Source organism: Symphalangus syndactylus, chromosome 1 (assembly GCF_028878055.3).
Source record: "Symphalangus syndactylus isolate Jambi chromosome 1, NHGRI_mSymSyn1-v2.1_pri, whole genome shotgun sequence".
Lineage (NCBI taxonomy): Eukaryota > Metazoa > Chordata > Mammalia > Primates > Hylobatidae > Symphalangus > Symphalangus syndactylus.
Genome location: NC_072423.2, coordinates 115054633 through 115073605, shown reverse-complemented (window position 1 = coordinate 115073605; position 18973 = coordinate 115054633). Strand labels below are relative to the sequence as shown.

The window sequence follows — 18973 nt, the reverse complement described above, 5'->3', positions numbered from 1 at the left end:
CTGTTCCACGCCTTCCTGAAATTTTGAACTCCGAAATGCTTCTCGCTAATCATCACCAACTCTCTGATCATTGCTCTAACTCTCTCACTCCCCTTAAACCTTGCCTCTAACTTGATTGTGATTTAGCTGTGATTTTTTTTTTTTTTTTGGGATGGAGTCTAGTTTTGTCACCCAGGCTGGAGTGCAGTGGCACGATCTCGGCTCACTGCAACCTCCGCCTCCTGGGTTCAAGTGATTCTCCTGCATCAGTCTCCTGAGTAGCTGGGATTACAGGCACCTGCCACCATGCCCAGCTCAGTTTTGTACTTTTTGTAGAGACAGGGTTTCACTGTGTTGGCCAGGTTGGTCTCAAACTCCTGACCTCGTGATCCGCCCACCTTAGCCTCCCAAAGTGCTGGGATTACAAGAGTGAGCCACCGCTCCCGGCCAGCTGTGATCTTTGAAACTTCTATTTTCTTCTGGCCCATCAGTCCTCTTTGACTCATTTCTCTTTGGTCTCAAGTCAAGCCTTCGTGCAATCATTTAACCACGAGAAGTTTCTATTTCCCACCAGACAACTCAATTTTAACATACTGATGGATTCCAACCTTAAATTTTTCCCAGCCAGGTGTGGTGGCTCACACCTGTAATCCCAACACTTTGGGAGGCTGAGACGGGAGGATGGCTTGACCCTAGGAAGTGAAGGCTGCAGTGAGCCATGATCGCACCACTGCACTGCAGCCTGGGTGACCCTGTCTCTCATTTTTTGTTTTTGTTCTTGTTCCCAAACTAGAAAAGTCACATAACTAACTGTATTGACTTCATAAAAACTTTTTGACATTTTTCTCCCAATTTTCTCTGGGCTTTTTAGATGCCTGGACATTGTGGGTCAGCTCCTGCTTCACTCCACCCAAATGGCTGTCTCCTAAAGCTTTCCTAGTCCTGACACGTTCATCTCCCTCCCTTCTCTTAAATCTTAACATATAATTCTCCTGCTACTTTTCTAGAAGGGAAGTTCCCCTAATATCGCTAACCTTCTGCTCAAAGAAAGTCCCTTTGTCTATAAGCAAGGAAATATTTAAAGAGTATTAACACTCAGTAGTGTCTGGGGCATGAGGAAAAAGGCACTCTTAAAACTGTTGGTAGGAGGATTAAACTAGTATGACATTTTTTGGAGGACAGTCTGGAAATTGTCATCAAAACTGAAAATGTACACACCCTTTAAGCCAGCAATTTGCCTTCACTTCTAAGAATGTATTTAAGAAACAACAAGACCACAAAGCTGTATGTACAGAGATGTTTACAGCAGCTTTTTCTGTGGTAAAAAGTCTTGAGATAGTTTAAATCCTCTTATGGGGAAATTACTAAATAAATTATGGAGCAATAAAAGAGTAGTTTTCTGTAGCTGTCAAAAGAACAAGGAAGAATTCATGTGCACGGACATGGAAAAATTTCCATAATATATAGTGAAAAGAAAAAAAGTCAAAGAGAATAGTAAGATCCCATTTTTATAAACACACATACATGGAAATTTGGAAAGGTAAAGCAATAAATTCCTCACATCAAAATGTGGGAAGAGGTGCTAGAGTGGCAGTAGGGATGGGAGGTGGTTGATCCATACTTCATATATGTCTGTAACTTGAATTTACTTCTTAAGCAGACAGGCATTACTTTTACAGTTTAATGATGAAAAGAGAAAACAAAAGGTAAGACAAAAGCAGCTTTTGTCACTTTTTCCATTGTTTTATGTGCTCACCCCAATCAAGGCACCTTCTTTCTAAGAGCCAGTATTCATTTCTGTTCTCTTTAAATCAGAAGTTAGGCAGACATTTCAGGCCATGAGACCTAGATTGGAAACCACTCAAAGGAACATGCCCTTTCCTCTTCAAACACTGTTACCAACATTTAGATATTTTCATTTTGGTTGCAGCCCACTGTTTTTGGCTTTTTCTTCTTTTTTTCTCCAGATGGCTGAAGAGACCCAGGCCTTTCACACTGAAGGTGGGGTAGGTGGAACAGATGGAAGGGCTTTACTTGTGGTTGATTAATTGTTTCATAACCCTTTTCATGAGCTTTCTTTGAGCAGGCATGCTTGGCTTTGGTAAGGTCCTGTCAAAATTTCTTTGATTTGAATTAGATGCACTGGGCAGGTCCCATTCAGATATTTAATAGCAAAATTAAACAGAAAGTCACCATATATTTTTTGAGGGACACAAAGGTATATCATGTAGGAATATTATGAACATTAGGCTCACTTTCTTGCTACACTAGGGGAAACATCTTTTTTTGAGGCAAGGTGCATAGAAATTTTGGTGTGACTTACTTTGAGAGCAATGATTATCATTCATGGTTTACTATTTACTCTTTTCACAGATATAGAGAGCAAAATTATTAATGTGTAGTAAGTGTCATGGGGCTACAAAGAGATTCTAAGCTCTCATCTTTTCCTCTAGGACACCCATGTATTTTCTTCTCTTCTTGCTCTACTGATTCGTAAGAACTCTTGTCCAGGGTTAACTAGATCCCATTCTCATCTAAGCCCTTCTACCTCTGCTAGGACAAAGCTCCATCAATTATCCCTTAAGATTTTCCTTTTTGGCTTCTATATCTTCATTTTCTTCCCTTTTCTTTGATCCTTCCTCAGTTTAAAGTCATTCTCAAGTCTCCTCCACATTAAAAAAGAAGCAAAACAATGACAAACCATAAAAAATGATAATCCATAAACAATGCCTAACCAACCCTTTCTTTGTCCACACCTTTTCCATAATCAGCTGCCCTAACTTCTTCCTCCTCTTTATTGCTAAACTCCTCCAGAGAGTGGCCTCTGTTGACTTCTTGCACTTCACCTGTCATTCACTCTGCATTTTGGCTTTCTTCTCCTCCTCCCTACTGGAACAGACTTCTCAAAAGCCATCAAATGAGCTGATGGCTGCCAAATTGAATGCCTTGTCTCAGGTCTGCACCATTTTACACTATGGACACCTCCTCCTTTACAGTTTCCTGGGCTTTTGCTATTCTGTCCTCTCCTTTGTGTGGTTTCTTGCTGTCCATGTTTGGCTCCTCTGCTGCACACCCCTGAAAATTGGTATCCCTTGAAAATTCTCCTCAGCTACTTCGTCTTACCATGTATCCCCCTTGGCTGTGTAATTCCATTCATTCCCAGGCTTTCATCTGTTGCATCTGAGGATGACCATCAAATCTGCATCTCCGGCCGGGTGTGGTGGTTCACGCCTGTAATCCCAGCATGTTGGGAGGCCAAGGCAGGCGGATCACCTGAGGTCGGGAGTTCGAGACCAGCCTGACCAACAAGGAGGAATCCCGTCTCTACTAAAAATACAAAATTAGCCAGGTGTGGTGGCGCACGCCTGTAATCACAGCTATTCAGGAGGCTGAGGCAGGAGAATCACTTGAACCCAGGAGGCGGAGGTTGCGGTGAGCCGAGATGGTGCCATTGCACTCTAGCCTGGGCAACAAGAGTGAAACTCCATCTCAAAAAAAAAAAAAAATCTGCATTTCCAACCACACTTCTCATTTGCATTCCCAATTTATATTTGCAGGAGCTTACAGGTATTCTCCAAGTGGGATTCTCAAAAACTATTTACATTCAACACATCTAAAGAGAACTCATAATCCATCAGTGTGTCTTGGTCTCAGTCTACCACCAACCATTTTATCACTATCTGCCAATGAGATGATTCAGAGTTGCTTATGAGTTCTCCTCTCTCCTGCTGCTTCCAGCGCATCCTAGGATTACATCTGAAATAACTCAAAATCATCACCATTCCCTTCTTTATGCTAAGAGCTACTCTCCTTATCCCATTCATCTAATCTGGAATAATAATAAAAAAGCAGTAACAACCACCACCAAAACATAATTCTAATATGTCAGATGCACTTGTCAACTTACAGAGCTTTCTCCTGGAACTTAGCCTAGCTTCTTGGAAAAGTCACCAAAGGGTGGGTAGGGTACAAATTGATGGTTTTTCTCTGCCTTCCCTAGAAAATGAGAGTTCAAGTTAAAAATTAAGTTGTGTCTTAAAAAAATCAAAGGGGTATGATGAACAGCAATGCAAAAATCCTCAATAAAATACTGGCAAACCAAATCCAGTAGCACATCGAAAAGCTTATCCACCACAGTCAAGTCGGCTTCATCCCCATGATACAAGGCTGGTTCAACATATGCAAATCAATAAATGTAATCCATCACATAAACAGAACTAAAGACAAAACCCACGTGATTATGTCAATAGAGGCAGAAAAGGCCTTCAATAAATTTCAACATCCCTTAATGTTAAAAACTCTCAATAAACTAGGTATTGATGGAACATACCTCAAAATAATAACAGCCATTCATGACAAATCCACAGCCAGTATCATACTGAATGGGCAAAAGCTGAAACTGTTCCCCTTGAAAACTGGCACAAAACAAGTATGCCCTCTCTCACCACCCTTATTCAACATAGTATTGGAAGTCCTGGACAGGGCAATCAGGCAAGAGAAGGATATTCAAATAGGAACAGAGGAAGTCAAACTGTCTCTGTTTGCACATGACATGATCCTATATCTAGAAAACCCCACAGTCTCATCCCAAAGGCTTCTTAAGCTGATAAGCAACTTCAGCAAAGTCTCAGGATACAAAATCAATGTGCAAAAATCACAAACATTCATATACACCAAAAATAGACAGCCAAATCATGAATGAATTCCCATTCACAATTGCTACAAAGAGAATAAAATACCTACGAATACAGAAAACAAGGGAAGTGAAGGACCTTTTCAAGGAGAACTACAAACCACTGCTCATGGAAATCAGAGAAGACACAAACAAATGAAAAAATATTCCATGCTTATGGATAGGAAGAATCAATACTGTGAAAATGGCCATACTGTCCAAAGTAATTTATAGATTCAATGCTATTCCCATTAAACTACGATTGACATGCTTCGCAGAATTAGAAAAAAAAATTTTAAATTCCCATAGAACCAAAAAGGAGCCCATATAGTCAAGGCAATCCCAGGCAAAAAGAACAAAGCTAGAGGCTTTCAAACTATACTACAAGGCTACAGTAACCAAAATAGCATGGTACTGGTACAAAACCGGACACATCAACCAATGGAACAGAATAGAAATCTCAGAAATAAGACTGCACATATACAACCATCTGATCTTTAACAAACCTGATAAAAACAAGCAATGGAGAAAGGATTCCATATTTAATAAATGTGCTGAGAAAACTGGCTAGCCATATGCAGAAAATTGAAACTGAACCCCTTTCTTACACTTTATACAAAAATTAACTCAAGATGGATTAAAGACTTAAATGTAAAACCCAAAACTATAAAAACTCTAGCAGAAAATCTAGGCAATACCATTCAGGACCTAAGCACAGGCAAAGATTTCATGACGAAAACGTCAAAAGCAACCACAACAAAAGCAAAAATTGACAAATGGGACATAATTAAAGAGCTTCTGCACAACAAAAGAAACTATCATCAGAGTGAACAGACAACCTACAAAATGGGAGAAAATGTTTTCAATCTATCCATCTAACAAAGGTCTAATATCCAAAATCTACAAGGAACTTAAATACATTTACAAGAAAAAAACATTAAAAAGTGGGAAAAAGACATGAACAGACATGTCTCAAAAGAAGACATTTATGCAGCCAACAAACATGAAAAAAAGCTCAACATCTCTGATCGTTAGAGAAATGCAAATCAAAACCACAGTGAGATACCATCTCATGCCAGTCAGAATGGTGATTATTAAAAAGTGAAGAAACAACAGATGCTGGCAAGGCTGTGGAGAAATAGAAACACTTTTACACTTTGGTTGGAGTGTAAATTAGTTCAATCATTGTGGAAGACAGTGTGGCAATTTCTCAAAGACCTAGAATGAGAAATACCATTTGACCCAGCAATCCCACTACAGGGTATATACCCAATGGAATAGAAATCATTCTATGATAAAGATACATGCATGTGTATGTTCATTGTAGCACTATTCACAATAGCAAATACACAGACTCAACTTAAATGCTCATCAATAATAGACTGGATGAAGAAAGTGTGGCACATATACACCGTGGAATACTACGCAGCCATAAAAAGGAACAAGTTAATGTCCTTTGCAGGGATATGGATGGAGCTGGAAGCTGTTATCCTCAGCAAACTAACACAGAAACAGAAAACCAAACACTGCATGTTCTCACTTATAAGTGGGAACTGAACAATGAGAACATGTGGACACAGAGGGGAACAACACACACTGGGGCCTGTCGGTGGTTGGGGGGCAGGGAGAGCATCAGGATAAATAGCTAATTCATGTGAGGCGTAATACCTAGGTGATGGGTTGATAAGTGCAGCAAACCACCATGGCACACGTTTACTTGTGTAAAAAACCTGCACGTCCCAGGACTTCGAATTAAATTAAATTTAAAAATAAAAATAAAAGGGATGTTTTCCTCACACCTGACTTTTCGGACTGTTATACCAACCTAGGAGTTAATCACATTGACAAAATTGCCTAATAGACTAAAACTCAATTTTAAATATTTAAAGTAAATATTTTTTAAAACCCACTAAAGATGTCGTTGGACAAATAGACCAAAAGACAATTTTTTAAAGTAGATCTTATCCTTTGGAGAAGTTTTGGGTCCAAAACAAAATTGAGAGGAAGGTACAGAGATTTCTCATAAACCTTCTGTCTCCACATATGCCTCCCACTCCTTATTATCAGCATCCCCCACCAGAGTGGTACATGTGTTACAATTGACGAACTACATTGACAAGTCATTATCACCCCAAGTCCATAGTTTGTTTTTGGTTTTCATTTCTGCTATGTAAGGAAAAAAAGTGTTTTGTGGTTTTTCAAATTGGTTAATCATAATGATCATTTTATAAAGGAAATGCTGGTTTTAATGTCTGCTAATTTTGTGCTTTTCTTAAGAAATGGATTAAATCAATTTACCATAATTTTTAAAAAGTCTTTCCAGGATCTCACTCCTTTACACATTCAATTTTCAAGAAGAAAAATACTGTCTATATCCATTTCTGAGAACAGTAAATAAGTATATGAGTAGTAGATTAAAAATAAATATTACCATACTTGGTTCTTTTTAACACCTGTCAGGGTGTATTATCAAGAAAAAGCATCTCATGCTTCACAAGGTTATTTTGTGTTGTTCTTCCTTACTCTGAAAAATTCCACAGGGCTTATACTTGTAAATACTGTAGCCAGAATGGGAATTAACCCTTCAATATGACCTCCAAGGTCAAGGGAAGATCTGGAGGACTAGTGTACAGGAATGCTGGGGTAAGTATGGTGACACAGAAACAGTCAAAGTGACAGGTACTGAGCTGAATAATACATACTTACGTTTTTACCTAGTGTCATGGAAATAATTTATTATATCCCTAATATATTTTTTATCATTTGTTAAAGTTAAAATCACATGCTGTATTTTGTAAACTGTACTCATATGCTCTATAAACTACAGAATGAAAATTGAGCAACCTCAATGCTTTAAAAATGGAAATCTTGAGAAAATAAGAAGCTATAGACACAACTGTTTTGAAAGTGCCTTTGTTTAGATCCAAAAGAGAAAGATAGAGAATTTTGTTAAATCTGAACTTGTATCTCATTGCCAAAAAGTTGAGTCTGTCTTTATTAAAAAGCGCAAAGAGTTTTCCTATAATGTCATATTAAAAATATAATTCTAAGAATTGTTGACTTGAACCTTGAGGATACAAATATTTGTTGAGATGTTTGCCACAGAAATTGGTGTTTGTTAACTTAAAGTTTTAAATTGTGGTTTTCACAGGAAGTTGATTTTATTTACTCACCTTGTGATTAATGCACAAACTGTGAACTCTGGCCTCTAGGAAGCTCTCCAAGAAATAGGGACATAGCTGGAGGTGTTGCTACTTGTAAAAATTATTTCACAGGTAAAAGTAAAAATGGCTGACAGTAGAATCTAAAAGAAAAGGCAGTATTTCTATTCTCCTGGATGGTGCTCTTTGATGATACACGACATGTGAGGCAGAAATGGGAACTAATCTCTTCCTGTTTTTAAAAATTTGCTATGCAGAGATAATTTTCATGTAATAATGAACTTAAAAGTCTGGTCTAAATATTCTACTCCATTCATATCTACCAGAAGGACATCTGACCCTCCCAGGCTTGAGTGCAGTGGTGAGATAACAGCTCCCTGCAGCCTCTAACTCCTGGCCTCAAGTGATGCTCCTGCCACACCCTCCCAAGTAGCTGGGACTATAGGCATGAGCCATGGTGCCTGACTATGTTGTTGTTGTTGTTGTAGAGACAGTGTCTCGCTTTTTTGCCCACGCTGGTTTCAAACTTCTGGGCTCAATTGATCCTCCCACCTTGGCCTCCCAAAATGCTGTGATTACAGATGTGAGCCACTGAATGTGGCCTATGCTGGTACTTTCACCAACAAAAAACACCAATGAAGTAGTTTTCTCATTTTCAAATTAATTAATGAATGAAAGTGGATCTTTCACAGAGAACATTACATGGCTTTTTTTTTTTTTTTTTTTTTGGCAGAGTCTCACTCTGTCGCCCAGGCTGGCGTGCAGTGGCATGATCTTGGCTCACTGCAACCTCTGCCTCCCAAGTTAAAGCAATTCTCATGCCTCAGCCTCCCAAGTAGCTGGGATTACAGGCTTCCACCACCACACCCAGCTAATTTTTATATTTTTAGTAGAGACAGGGTTTCACCATGTTGGCCAGGCTGGTCCTGAACTCCTGACCTCAAGTGATCTGCCCATATATAGCATTCTTAATAATGTACGGAATTGAAATAAAATTCACTTCATTTTTGAAAAATAAGAATTTGGAAAATTTGAAATAGAATGGCATTAATTATATATTAATCATAGAATGCAACTCTAATAGTCTTTAATGATCACAGTATGATGATCAGCCATTGTAATTTTAAGGGAGAGAAAAAGAAAAATTTAATGTAGATTTTAAAATGTATACTTCTTGGGAGGCTGAGGTGGGAGGATGGTTTGAGCCCAGAAGGTGGAGTTTGCAGTGAGCCAAGATTGCGCCACTGCACTCCATCCTGGGCGACAGAGCCAGACACTGTCTCACACAAATAAATAAATAAATAAATAAATAAGTAAAAATAAAATAAAATGTATACCTGCAAGAACTTTTTTTTTCGAGAAATTATGCCATGAGAAGAGTGTGTGCCCATGAGTCTATATAGGGGTATATGTGCACATAGGCATGTGCAAGAATGTGTGTGTATGTGTGTGTGTTAGTTGGGAAGAACAGCAGTGAAAAGGAAAGGACTTTGGAATCCTAAGGTAATTCAGATGGTGGATGGACATTTATCTTATAAATGCTTTTTTATTTTTTTGGTAGGTGGTGAAAGTAGTAACACCAGCATATGTGAAAAATCTGCTTTTCTCTTAATAAGATTGTGAGGTTCCCTTTGGAAGGCAAACTTTTTCTTTGCCTGAAATTAATCTCTTATTAATTTAGATTTTGCCAAAATAATTAGGCCAGGCTCATATGCTTCAGTATGAGGCCACCATGTGACAGACCACATGGAACATGCAGTGTCATCTTGAAAAACGAATGATGAAGACAGGACAGGCTCCGGGTGGAGCTTTGGAGTGTAGGAAGAGGTTGCATTCTCACCTAGTCTCTTAAAGGATTGCCTCAACAAGGAAACCCAACCCAAGGAGTTTAAGTAATAAGTATGAAATCGTTGACCATTTTCATCTTTTCCCATCTTAATTTTAAAAATCACATATTTTTCCTGCTGCTAGGAGAGATTTTCTGCTGAAATCTTCCCACTGACTTCTGATCTAGTCCATTGCCAACATGTTTGTGCTTGACTCTCATTTGGGCATATTTCTTCTGGGTCTTTTAGTTAGGATTATTTTTAGAGAGAAGATAAGAGAAAATGAAATACCTCTATTCAGCACAGGGTCGAAGTACACTGGCCTTGTATAGATGTGCTTAGGAAAGGCAGGGATGGACACTAGAGAGGGCCCAGGAGTGGCATTTATTCCAAGCCTGCCTAGTATCAGTGCAGAGACTGCCTGTGGGTATTATAATTATTTTGAAAGACTGTGAAGAAGCAAAACGAAAAAAAAAAAAAAAACCCAAAAATCTCCCTTCCAGATCAAAACTTCAGAGGGCAAAAGTTCAAGAAAGGATTTATTTTTAATGTTGAAAGAGAAGAGATTGTGAGTAAAATCGAGAACAGTGATTAAAATGCAAAAGCCCAGGAAGCTCAGAAGTGCTGTTTGGTTTGCTGAGTGTTTGTATTTTCTCAGTCAGAAGCCAGCCAAATATACCTGCCTTATTCCTGAAAGGTTTTTCTAACTGGCTGCTAGCCTACAATAAAAACCATTTTCTACAGCCTTAATGTGTGCTGAGGAGGGGTGGGGGAATGGTTAAAAGAAGTCCTATGAGTAAGTAGACCTTGTGATGATGCATTATAGCATTATATTTGCAAAGATGTGTGTGTGTGTGTGTGTGTTTGTGCCTCTCTGTGCATGCGTGTGTGTGTGTGTGTGTGTTTGCATTCTTGTGCCTGCTTACAAGGGACAAAGTCACAGATAAGTAGGAGCATAGCTGAGACCATAAACTAGCAGTAAAGCACATAACTGATATGAATTCTACCACTTTCTTAGGCTTCATAACTTACGTCTCTTAGTTTAACTAACTAGAAGAATTTACTTACCCCTTGCCTAAAAATGAAATCTATTTATAGAAGCCAAAAGCTATGAGGGCCATTTATATCATTTGTTACAAACCTGTCCCGTGGAAAACCAAGATCCAAAAAAGCCATGTAGCTTGCCTAAGGTACCGAGTTTTTGTCAAAGTATTTTATTCCCCACCTGGTGGTCATTATCTTTGTCATTCTTATGGAGCTCATTTTTCCTGAGAAAATAAAAATCATATACGACCAGCTATGGACTTTTGGTAATCAAGCTCGTTCATCAAATGTGTATTGAGCACCTGATATATATATGAGGCACCATCTTAGGCTCTGGTGTCACAATGATGAAAACAGACATGGTCTCTGTTCTTGGGAGGTAAAGTGAGTCTTAAAGCTGCGTGAATTGGTTCTATGTATTTTGCTCTTCCTTTGAAGAAACTTACAAATTAATTGTAGCCTCTGCATCCTCCATCTGTACCAGCCAGGAACAGGCAGACCAGCCTGGAAAAACCCTTCAGCCTCCACTGGAGGGGAACAAACCTTGGCCATGCACCAGGTGAGGATCTGGGATGTGGTGGCTTCCCTTCAAACAGATCTGCTTCCCAGGGAAGTGACCAATAATGACACAGGACAAAATCAAAGTGCAACCTGCAGGACCATGCAGGGCATGGAGGAGATGGGATTCCCCACATTATCCTTCTCAGGAGTGATTTTCACAATAACAATAACACCGTTCTCTTCAGCACTTCTTCCACCAACCCTCGGGGGGAAACAGTGACTTACGGAGGGAACCATCTGACATGGGCTCTGATCCTCCTGGTTCTACAATCTGTTTCATGGGAAAGAAAGCTTACTTGCTGTAAGTAAGAAAAAAAGAGTAATGGCTTTGGAGGCTTAGAAACATCTTAAAGTACGGGCTGATCTACTAGCTTTTGACATTGGGTCTGAGTTTATGCCAGCCGCAGTTGAAACATTGCTGACAACCAGCACAGAGAACTCTCATGGCTTGCATCCTTCCCTCAGGCACTCTTCTGGAATTCTCCCATATCTTGAAGATGTGGAGGGAGCACAGATATAAATAATAATGACAGTAATTTATTAGATGATCTTGCCTTTGTTCTGTAGGAAAGTAGTTCTTTCCAGAATGTTATCTTTGGAGCTACTCTTGTTTTGAAACTTTGTTTTAAATCAAACTCAGTTCTGACTGCTTTGGCATCTGGTGAGAATAGTATTATGAGACCCAAGAATAATTCAATAAAAACACACGCATTGAATGTATATTCATGAGTCCATAATGATACTCAAAAAGAATACTGCCAGAAGAAACTCATTCGAGGCAGCTAATACCAATGTCTTATTTTGACAGTGTGTAACTGAAAGAAAAGTGCATCTAATGTCCTTCAGGTAGGAACTATATTTCAAGGTAAGCAAGTAGCTCCAGTTGACAACATAAAGCTTGAAGAATGCGAGCTAAATGTAGAGGGATGAAAGTCATAATCTTGCAATTCCTAATGAGAGGGATGAAAGTCATAATCTTGCAATTCCTAATGAGAATGTAGATCCAGGCAAGGACTATCAGCCTGTGCTTGAGGACCTTAGGTGAGTGGTTGATGGGACTTGGACATCCGTATGGTGCCAAAATAACAATATGATGATGTGGTTCTGGTCTTCAGGAGAAAAACAGAATTGTACAATGGATGGATCAGACCACCATCACCCTCACCTAAAGGTTGATCCTAGCATCAGGAATAGTGGGACAACCAGTTATTCCATGTCTCCTGGGGTGATGAATTCTGATGTCACAGCCTCCCCTCTGATGCAGCCTAGCCAAGGATGTTTAACTTGGGTCTAATCAATATGTAGATGTAACTTCTAGGAAATACAAGAGAGAGAGGAACAAGCTAAATGACACCACTGGCAAGCAATGTAGGGGGCCTCTATAGGTCACTGGCCAAGCAGCTGCAATAAGAAGCTACCCATGAAGAGACTGCAGGCTGGATTAAAAGATAGAGGACATAAAAGCCAGGTGCAATGTGTGGTCCAGGATTGGTTCCTGGTTTGGACAAAGAAGCTGGGAAGGACATTAAGGGAAACATTTGGTGAATTTGAATAATATAATGGCTATTAGATGATATTAAAGAATGATTATTAATTTTAGGTGTGATAGTGCTATTGTTTGTCAAGCAGGAAAGTGTTGTTTTTTTAAGAAATGTATTTTGGGGGCAATGTCATGCATGGTATCTCTAACATAACACACAGCTGGACACTATGTGTGAGACTGACTGTGATGTTCAAGTCCCCTGTGGAAAGGTTGAACAAAAGTAGACATTTAACCAACATACTTGTCAGAGACTAGCAGGTAATGTGTAATTATAAATTGCTATCAAATTACTGAGTAAAAGTTTTGGGAAACATTTTCTAAAGTTTGAGAGTAAAGAGTAAAAAAGAGTAGCATATTAGTTTAAAATAATGGGGAAGGCATTATCATAGGAAGATAACAAAATTTTAAGATGTGATACCCGATTTAATTTTAATATTGCTACTAGAACCTAATTTCCACTTGTCATAATGAATAATTTTTACAGCTTTTCTTCACTTATTGCTACTCAAAATCTTCATCTACTAGTAAAAATCTTTCAACCACAGGGCAACTGTTATAAATTATGGTATGTCCATATCTGAAATATTATGAAGTCATTAACAATTAAGATGTGGATTTAATATTTGGTTAATATTTAATGACATGTAAACATATTTATGCCAATGTTCAGTGTGGAATATGCAACTTTATTATAATATAGTCCTAATTTTATGTATTAATAAGTGTAAAAGATTTAGCCCCCAGGTTATTGCTGAGAGAGGGATAAAGAGGTACCATTTAATGTAGTCCTAATATCATTAATTATTAAAAGAATATAAGAGAGAAAAAACACACATGAGGAGACAGTAAAAAACTGTTTAGCTGACCAAGCGTGTGTTGCATTATTGTCTGTTTTAAACAAGGGAGTAGATTTTCTCACCACATTCAGCCAATGTGGTAAATTTTCTAACATGATAAAAAGAAACTCCCAATTTTACTCATTTCCAAAGCCGAAAGTTGAAGAGTTGAAGCCCTTTTGCCCTTCTCAGAATGACTACACTTAAAGTGAGCTTCCTCACCACCAAGTACCAGAACAAATGGTGGGCCTGGAAAGGCAATTCTGCTCTGAGGAATGTGAAACAAGCATAAACCTAATGTGATGGCAGAGCTGTCACACCTTGTGGCCATCCATTACATTTCCACTGACTGTTCTTTCACTCTCCAGAAGGGTGGTCATGCCTGTGCTGCTCCCAGAAGACTCAGATCCACTGAAAGAAATGCAATCCTTCCCCACAGGCAACCTTTCCTGAGGAGAAGAAGGAGCTTCTCTAACTGTCACATGAATAGAAAATGTTGAAGAGACCTGCCTTTTTCAGAGGAAGGGTAAATAGTATTCTAACCACATTGAAAAACACCTCTTCCCTCTGCTTATTGAAGTAGGATACTCAGCAACAATTCAAAAGATTGAGGTTTACATGCACTGATGAGGAACGACCTCCAAGCTTCATTGTTCAGTGAGTGAAGCCAGAGTTAGAGCAACAGAGCTCACAGAATCTCACTTACACACACGTACATGCTTCCACGTGCAAACACGTGCACATGCACACACATGCACAGACTCTTGCAAAGAAAAGATGAACACACACCAAACTTTTAGTGACAAATATGTATGAGGAACGAGGAAAGGGATGGAATAAAAGAGAACGTTCACTTTTCTTACTCTATATTTCTGAAGTTTTTGGATTTTCTTTCTATAACAGGAGGTAAACATTTAGTTCTTATGTAATTTTAAAGCGAGGGAACAATTAACTCATACACTTCTGGTAGAAATGTAAAAATGATAGTCATTTGAAAACAGTTTGGCAGTTCCTCAAAAAGTTAAACATAGAATTATCATATGACCCAGCCATTTCACTCCTGAGTGTTTACCCAAGAGAGAAAGAAATACATGTTCCTGCAAATACTTGAGCGTTTATAACAGCATTGTCTGTAATAACCCCAAATCAGAGGCAACCAAATGTCTACAAACCAATGAATGGATAACAAACTGGTATAGGCCACATAATTGAATACTATTCCACAATAATAGGAAACAACTATTGGTACACATGACCGTGAATGCATCTCAAAATGATGCTGAGTGAAAGAAGCCAGAGAAAAGAGTATTTGCTGTGTATTACAATTTATATAAAATTCTAGAAATGCAAACCAAACTATAGTGACAGAAAGCAGATCGGTGGTTGAATGTGGCGAGGGGTGGTGGCGTGGAGGGAGGAAGGAATAACAAATGGGTGCAAGGACACTTTTGGGGTGATGGATATGTTCACCACCTTCATTGTGGTAATGATTTATCCGTTGTGTGCTACAGGAAGGTTCATCCAATTGCATACTTTAAACATGTAGTTTATTGTGCGCTAATCATAACTGAATGAATCTACAAAAAAGTAATACATGCTTAATATAGAACATTTTGAAATAATGTAAAAATGAAGACGAAAAATTTAAAAGCCCCTACTCTTTCGAAAAGTAAACCGTTAACATTTTGGGGCTTTTTCTTCCAGGAAAGTTTCACGTCCACCATACTGTCAGCTCTACAAGGGCAAGCCTGCCTGATTCACCAGCTGTATTCACAGAACTATGCTGGAAAAGGAATTGTGGGATAACTAAGTTTGGACAAATAAATGAATGTGTAAAATAGCCTACCCTTTTCATTTCATAGTATATAATGAGGGCTTTTTCATGTCACTAAAAGTTCTTTGAAAACATACCATGGCTTCATACCCTTCCACTGCCTGGATCTACAGTAATTGATTTTAGACTTGGGTTGTTTAGAGTCTTTCAATATAACCAATAGTGCTGTAATATTCAGCTTTGTGTATACCACAGAAGACTCGTATTCACTATAGAGGCTATCCCACAACAATTAATGGATCCAATTAAGTAGATTAACAATTTGGTTTTACACTATGTAGCTAAAAATAAGATAGTTGCGGCCAGGTGAAGTGGCTCATGCCTGTAATCCCAGCACTTTGGGAGGCTGAGGCAGGCGGATCACTTGAGGTCAGGAGTTCGAGACCAGCCTGGGCAACGTAGTGAAACCCCATCTTTACTAAAAATAGAAAAATTAGCTGGGCATGGTGGCACATGCATGTAATCCCAGCTACTTAGGAGGCTGAGGCAGGAGAATCGCTTGAACCTGGGAGGCTGAGGTTGCAGTGAGCCAAGATCACGCCACTACACTCCAGCCTAGGTGACAGAGCAAGACTCAATCTCAAAAAAAAAAAAAAAAAACCCAAAAGATAGTTACATTTTTCATCTTTTAAATTAATCTGTTAATTGCCTTCTCTTTCACTCATTTTTCCTTTGGTAAAATGGGAGTAATAATAATATCTTCCTCTCAAGGTGTTGTTAAAATTTTAAAATATGGTGTAAAAACTGCTTATGACAATGCTGGCAGAGAGTAAACTTGTAATGATGGGCACTTCTGGGCCATTCTTGTGCCAGAACTGTCCTTGGCTCCTGCCAAATTCCCGCAATTCAAGTTTTTTTTTTTCTTGCACCTGATAGTCTGAACACATCCATCAACCTTGCTTGAAGAATCTTTGGGGTGAATTGGAATTAAAAGGCAAGGCTGGAAGTTTATATTGTTACTATTTAGCACTTCTTTAGAAAACTCATCTTAGGCTGGGCACCGTGGCTGGTGCCTGTAATCCTAGCACTTTAGGAGGAGGAAGTGAGAGGATTCCTTGAGCCCAGGAATTCAAGACCAGCCTGGGCAACATAGTGAGACTCATCTCTACAAAATGTCAAAAAATTAGCTGGGCACGGTGGTGCATGCCTGTTGTCCCAGCTACTTGGGAGGCTGATGTGGGAGGATCACTTGAGCCTGGGAGGTCGAGGCTGCAGTGAGCTGTGATCGCACCACTGCACTCTAGGCTGGATGACAGAGCAAGACCCTGTCTCAAAACAACAACGACAACAACAAAGAAAACTTACATTAGCCAAAGATAAATGTCAGCCCCATTGGAATGGGTTCCACATTCTGTCTCCTCTTGAAAGAAAATTGCTGCCCTTGAATCCTTCTCATCACCAGAGCTATCCAGAGTGCAGCACACCAGCATGGCACATGTATACATATGTAACAAACCTGCACGTTGTGCACATGTACCCTAGAACTTAAAGTATAATAAAAATATATATATAAAAAATTTAAAAAAAGTATTTTAATTTTTTTGCAAAAAAAAAAAGAGGATTTTCCCCAGCTTTCTACTGAACTTGTGCAAACTTGATTGAAACCACTTGCTTCGTAGAGTTGTAGTAGCAAACCATAAATCATTCTGGGTTCCCTGAGAAGTTTTTCAAATCTTAGAGAGCCAGATGACTCTTAACAAAGCCGTTTCATTAAACAGTTTTAGAGTGGATTTTTAGCCAAGTTCTGTTTCTAGATTCTCAGCATTTAGCAGAAACGTTTAGTGAGTTACTCACATACACACATGTAAAGCTTTTGTTCACTTATGTCAACAGAGAGAAAAATGAATATGTAAATATGTATTGAGTCAATATCTGCAAATATAGCTTTGTTTAAATAATAGTCTCTCATTTTATAGTTAAGAAAAGTGAGGCTTAACAAGATTGAGTGACTTGCTCAAATTCTCAGTCAGTGGTAGAGGGGGTAAACCCAACTCTCTCTGATTCCAAAGCAAGTATATCATCTACATGATAGAAAATCATAATAACAGCCGATATTTTCCCAACATATTACAGTTTACAAGCCTCTCTGATACATTGTCTCATCAAGCCCTTATGGTCCTTCTCTGTTTATAAGGCTACCATGGGGCAGGCCTTCTCCCCACATCTCCCAAATGTGGATATAAGACTCCCTTGACATCCAAATGTGGTCCTGGCCCAGCATCGTGGGCATTGCCTGAAAGCTTGTTAGAAATGCAGACTCTCAGGCCCCACCCCAGACCTACTGACTCAGAATCTTATTTTAATAAGATCCCCACTTTGAAGAGCATTCCCACAAAGTCAGCCAAGAAATGCACGCATGATGACCACAGCAGAGAGAAGGCAGAGTGTCCCTCAGGCTAGCAGGTCTTGTGTGACACTGACTGAAGAGCTAAAGACAGTGCATGTGCATGGGCAGGAAGGGATGGCCAGAGCACGAGATCACAAAGATCACCACTGGCATTGCTCAGGGATGGAGGACCATGGATAAAGGCCATTGGCAAGGTCAGTCCTGCTGTGCGAGGAGTGCATGGGCAACCAAGTCTACTGATGCTGTATGTTTGTTATGGGAAACCCTTGGGATGCTAGACTAGGCAGAATGTAATCAATTTTCATTGTTCATTTCCTGAAGACTTTCCTAGAAGCAGGAAGAAGAAGATGCCATGCTTCCAGTCATGCTCGCTTAAAGCCATGCTTGCTTGCTCTTCTATATTTCATTTAGAAAACATGGTCAACGTTTCAATGAAGTAGTGGTTGGATATTACCCTGGGCCCCCAAGTTCTGCCCTCCTTAGCCTGGTATGGGACACAGCTATAAGAAAGAGCATACTTCCTCTGGTCCACCTCTAACTTTTAAGGGAATGCAGCCAACTCTGAGCCTACACTCCCTTGTGTCATTGATGTGCCCCTCCTTTGTGGAAGGTGCCTGGAAGCAGTGTGGGTAATGCCTGGAGATGGCTGGGCATGGCCTTGGTAGGGAGTGATTCGTCTCTGTCTTTTTTGAGCCATAAAATCCCCATCTTATTGAAATAAAAAGAAATTCAGGTATGTCTGGTCCAGACAGAAGAGGTCACCCCCAAATCTGGGACATGCAAGATGACACCCAAGATGAAAGATGATGTCATCATCAATCCTCTGGTTTAAAACTATTTCCCTCAGGATTGCAATTTTGCTCCTCCAGTGGTCTGCCCACGGAGGGAGAAAGAGCGGTTATGTCAACAAAAGTACTCGAGTTCCCATGACATCTGCTTTTGCATTTTCCTCCAACTCTCCATGTCTTTTTGTCATACAACAATGCCTCATTAAACGAGGGGTATAAACTAGCAAGTTGTAATGAAGATGTTTCTTGAAATGATTTCTGCAGACCAGCAACTTTCCAGGCACCCCACTTTCTCTCCAGTGCCCGCTCTCAAGCTCAGCCTGGCAGGAGGGGCAGGGTAGCATGTTACAAGGGTGCTCACGAGGGCATGCAGAAAGCTATG

The 18973-nt window shown here is 39.5% G+C and overlaps 1 protein-coding gene and 1 long non-coding RNA gene across 15 annotated transcripts in view; one reads left to right on the top strand and one right to left on the bottom strand.

Moving 5' to 3' along the window:
* LOC129483098 (leucine zipper transcription factor-like protein 1) overlaps positions 1-18973 on the bottom strand; it is a 204365-nt gene that overhangs the window by 62391 nt on the left and 123001 nt on the right. For 2 of the 11 annotated variants that reach the window (XM_063610800.1, XM_055280105.2), the window contains one exon: positions 3887-3975. The exons of the other annotated variants lie outside the window; for them this stretch is intronic. In XM_063610800.1, coding sequence (XP_063466870.1) covers positions 3910-3975 — 66 coding nt within the window. In that variant the 3' untranslated portion in view covers positions 3887-3909. Of the gene's footprint in view, positions 1-3886; positions 3976-18973 lie in introns of those variants that run through there. 11 annotated transcript variants of the gene reach the window in all.
* On the top strand, positions 10128-15458 carry LOC129483155 (uncharacterized). 4 transcript variants are annotated; one of them, XR_010114021.1, is made up of 6 exons: positions 10128-10434; positions 11167-11241; positions 11429-11544; positions 12052-12089; positions 13991-14148; positions 15327-15458. It is a non-coding gene; the product is annotated as an uncharacterized lncRNA (long non-coding RNA). The 4 variants fall into 4 exon arrangements; XR_010114019.1 differs by having other exon boundaries at positions 12052-12108; XR_008657914.2 differs by lacking the exon at positions 12052-12089.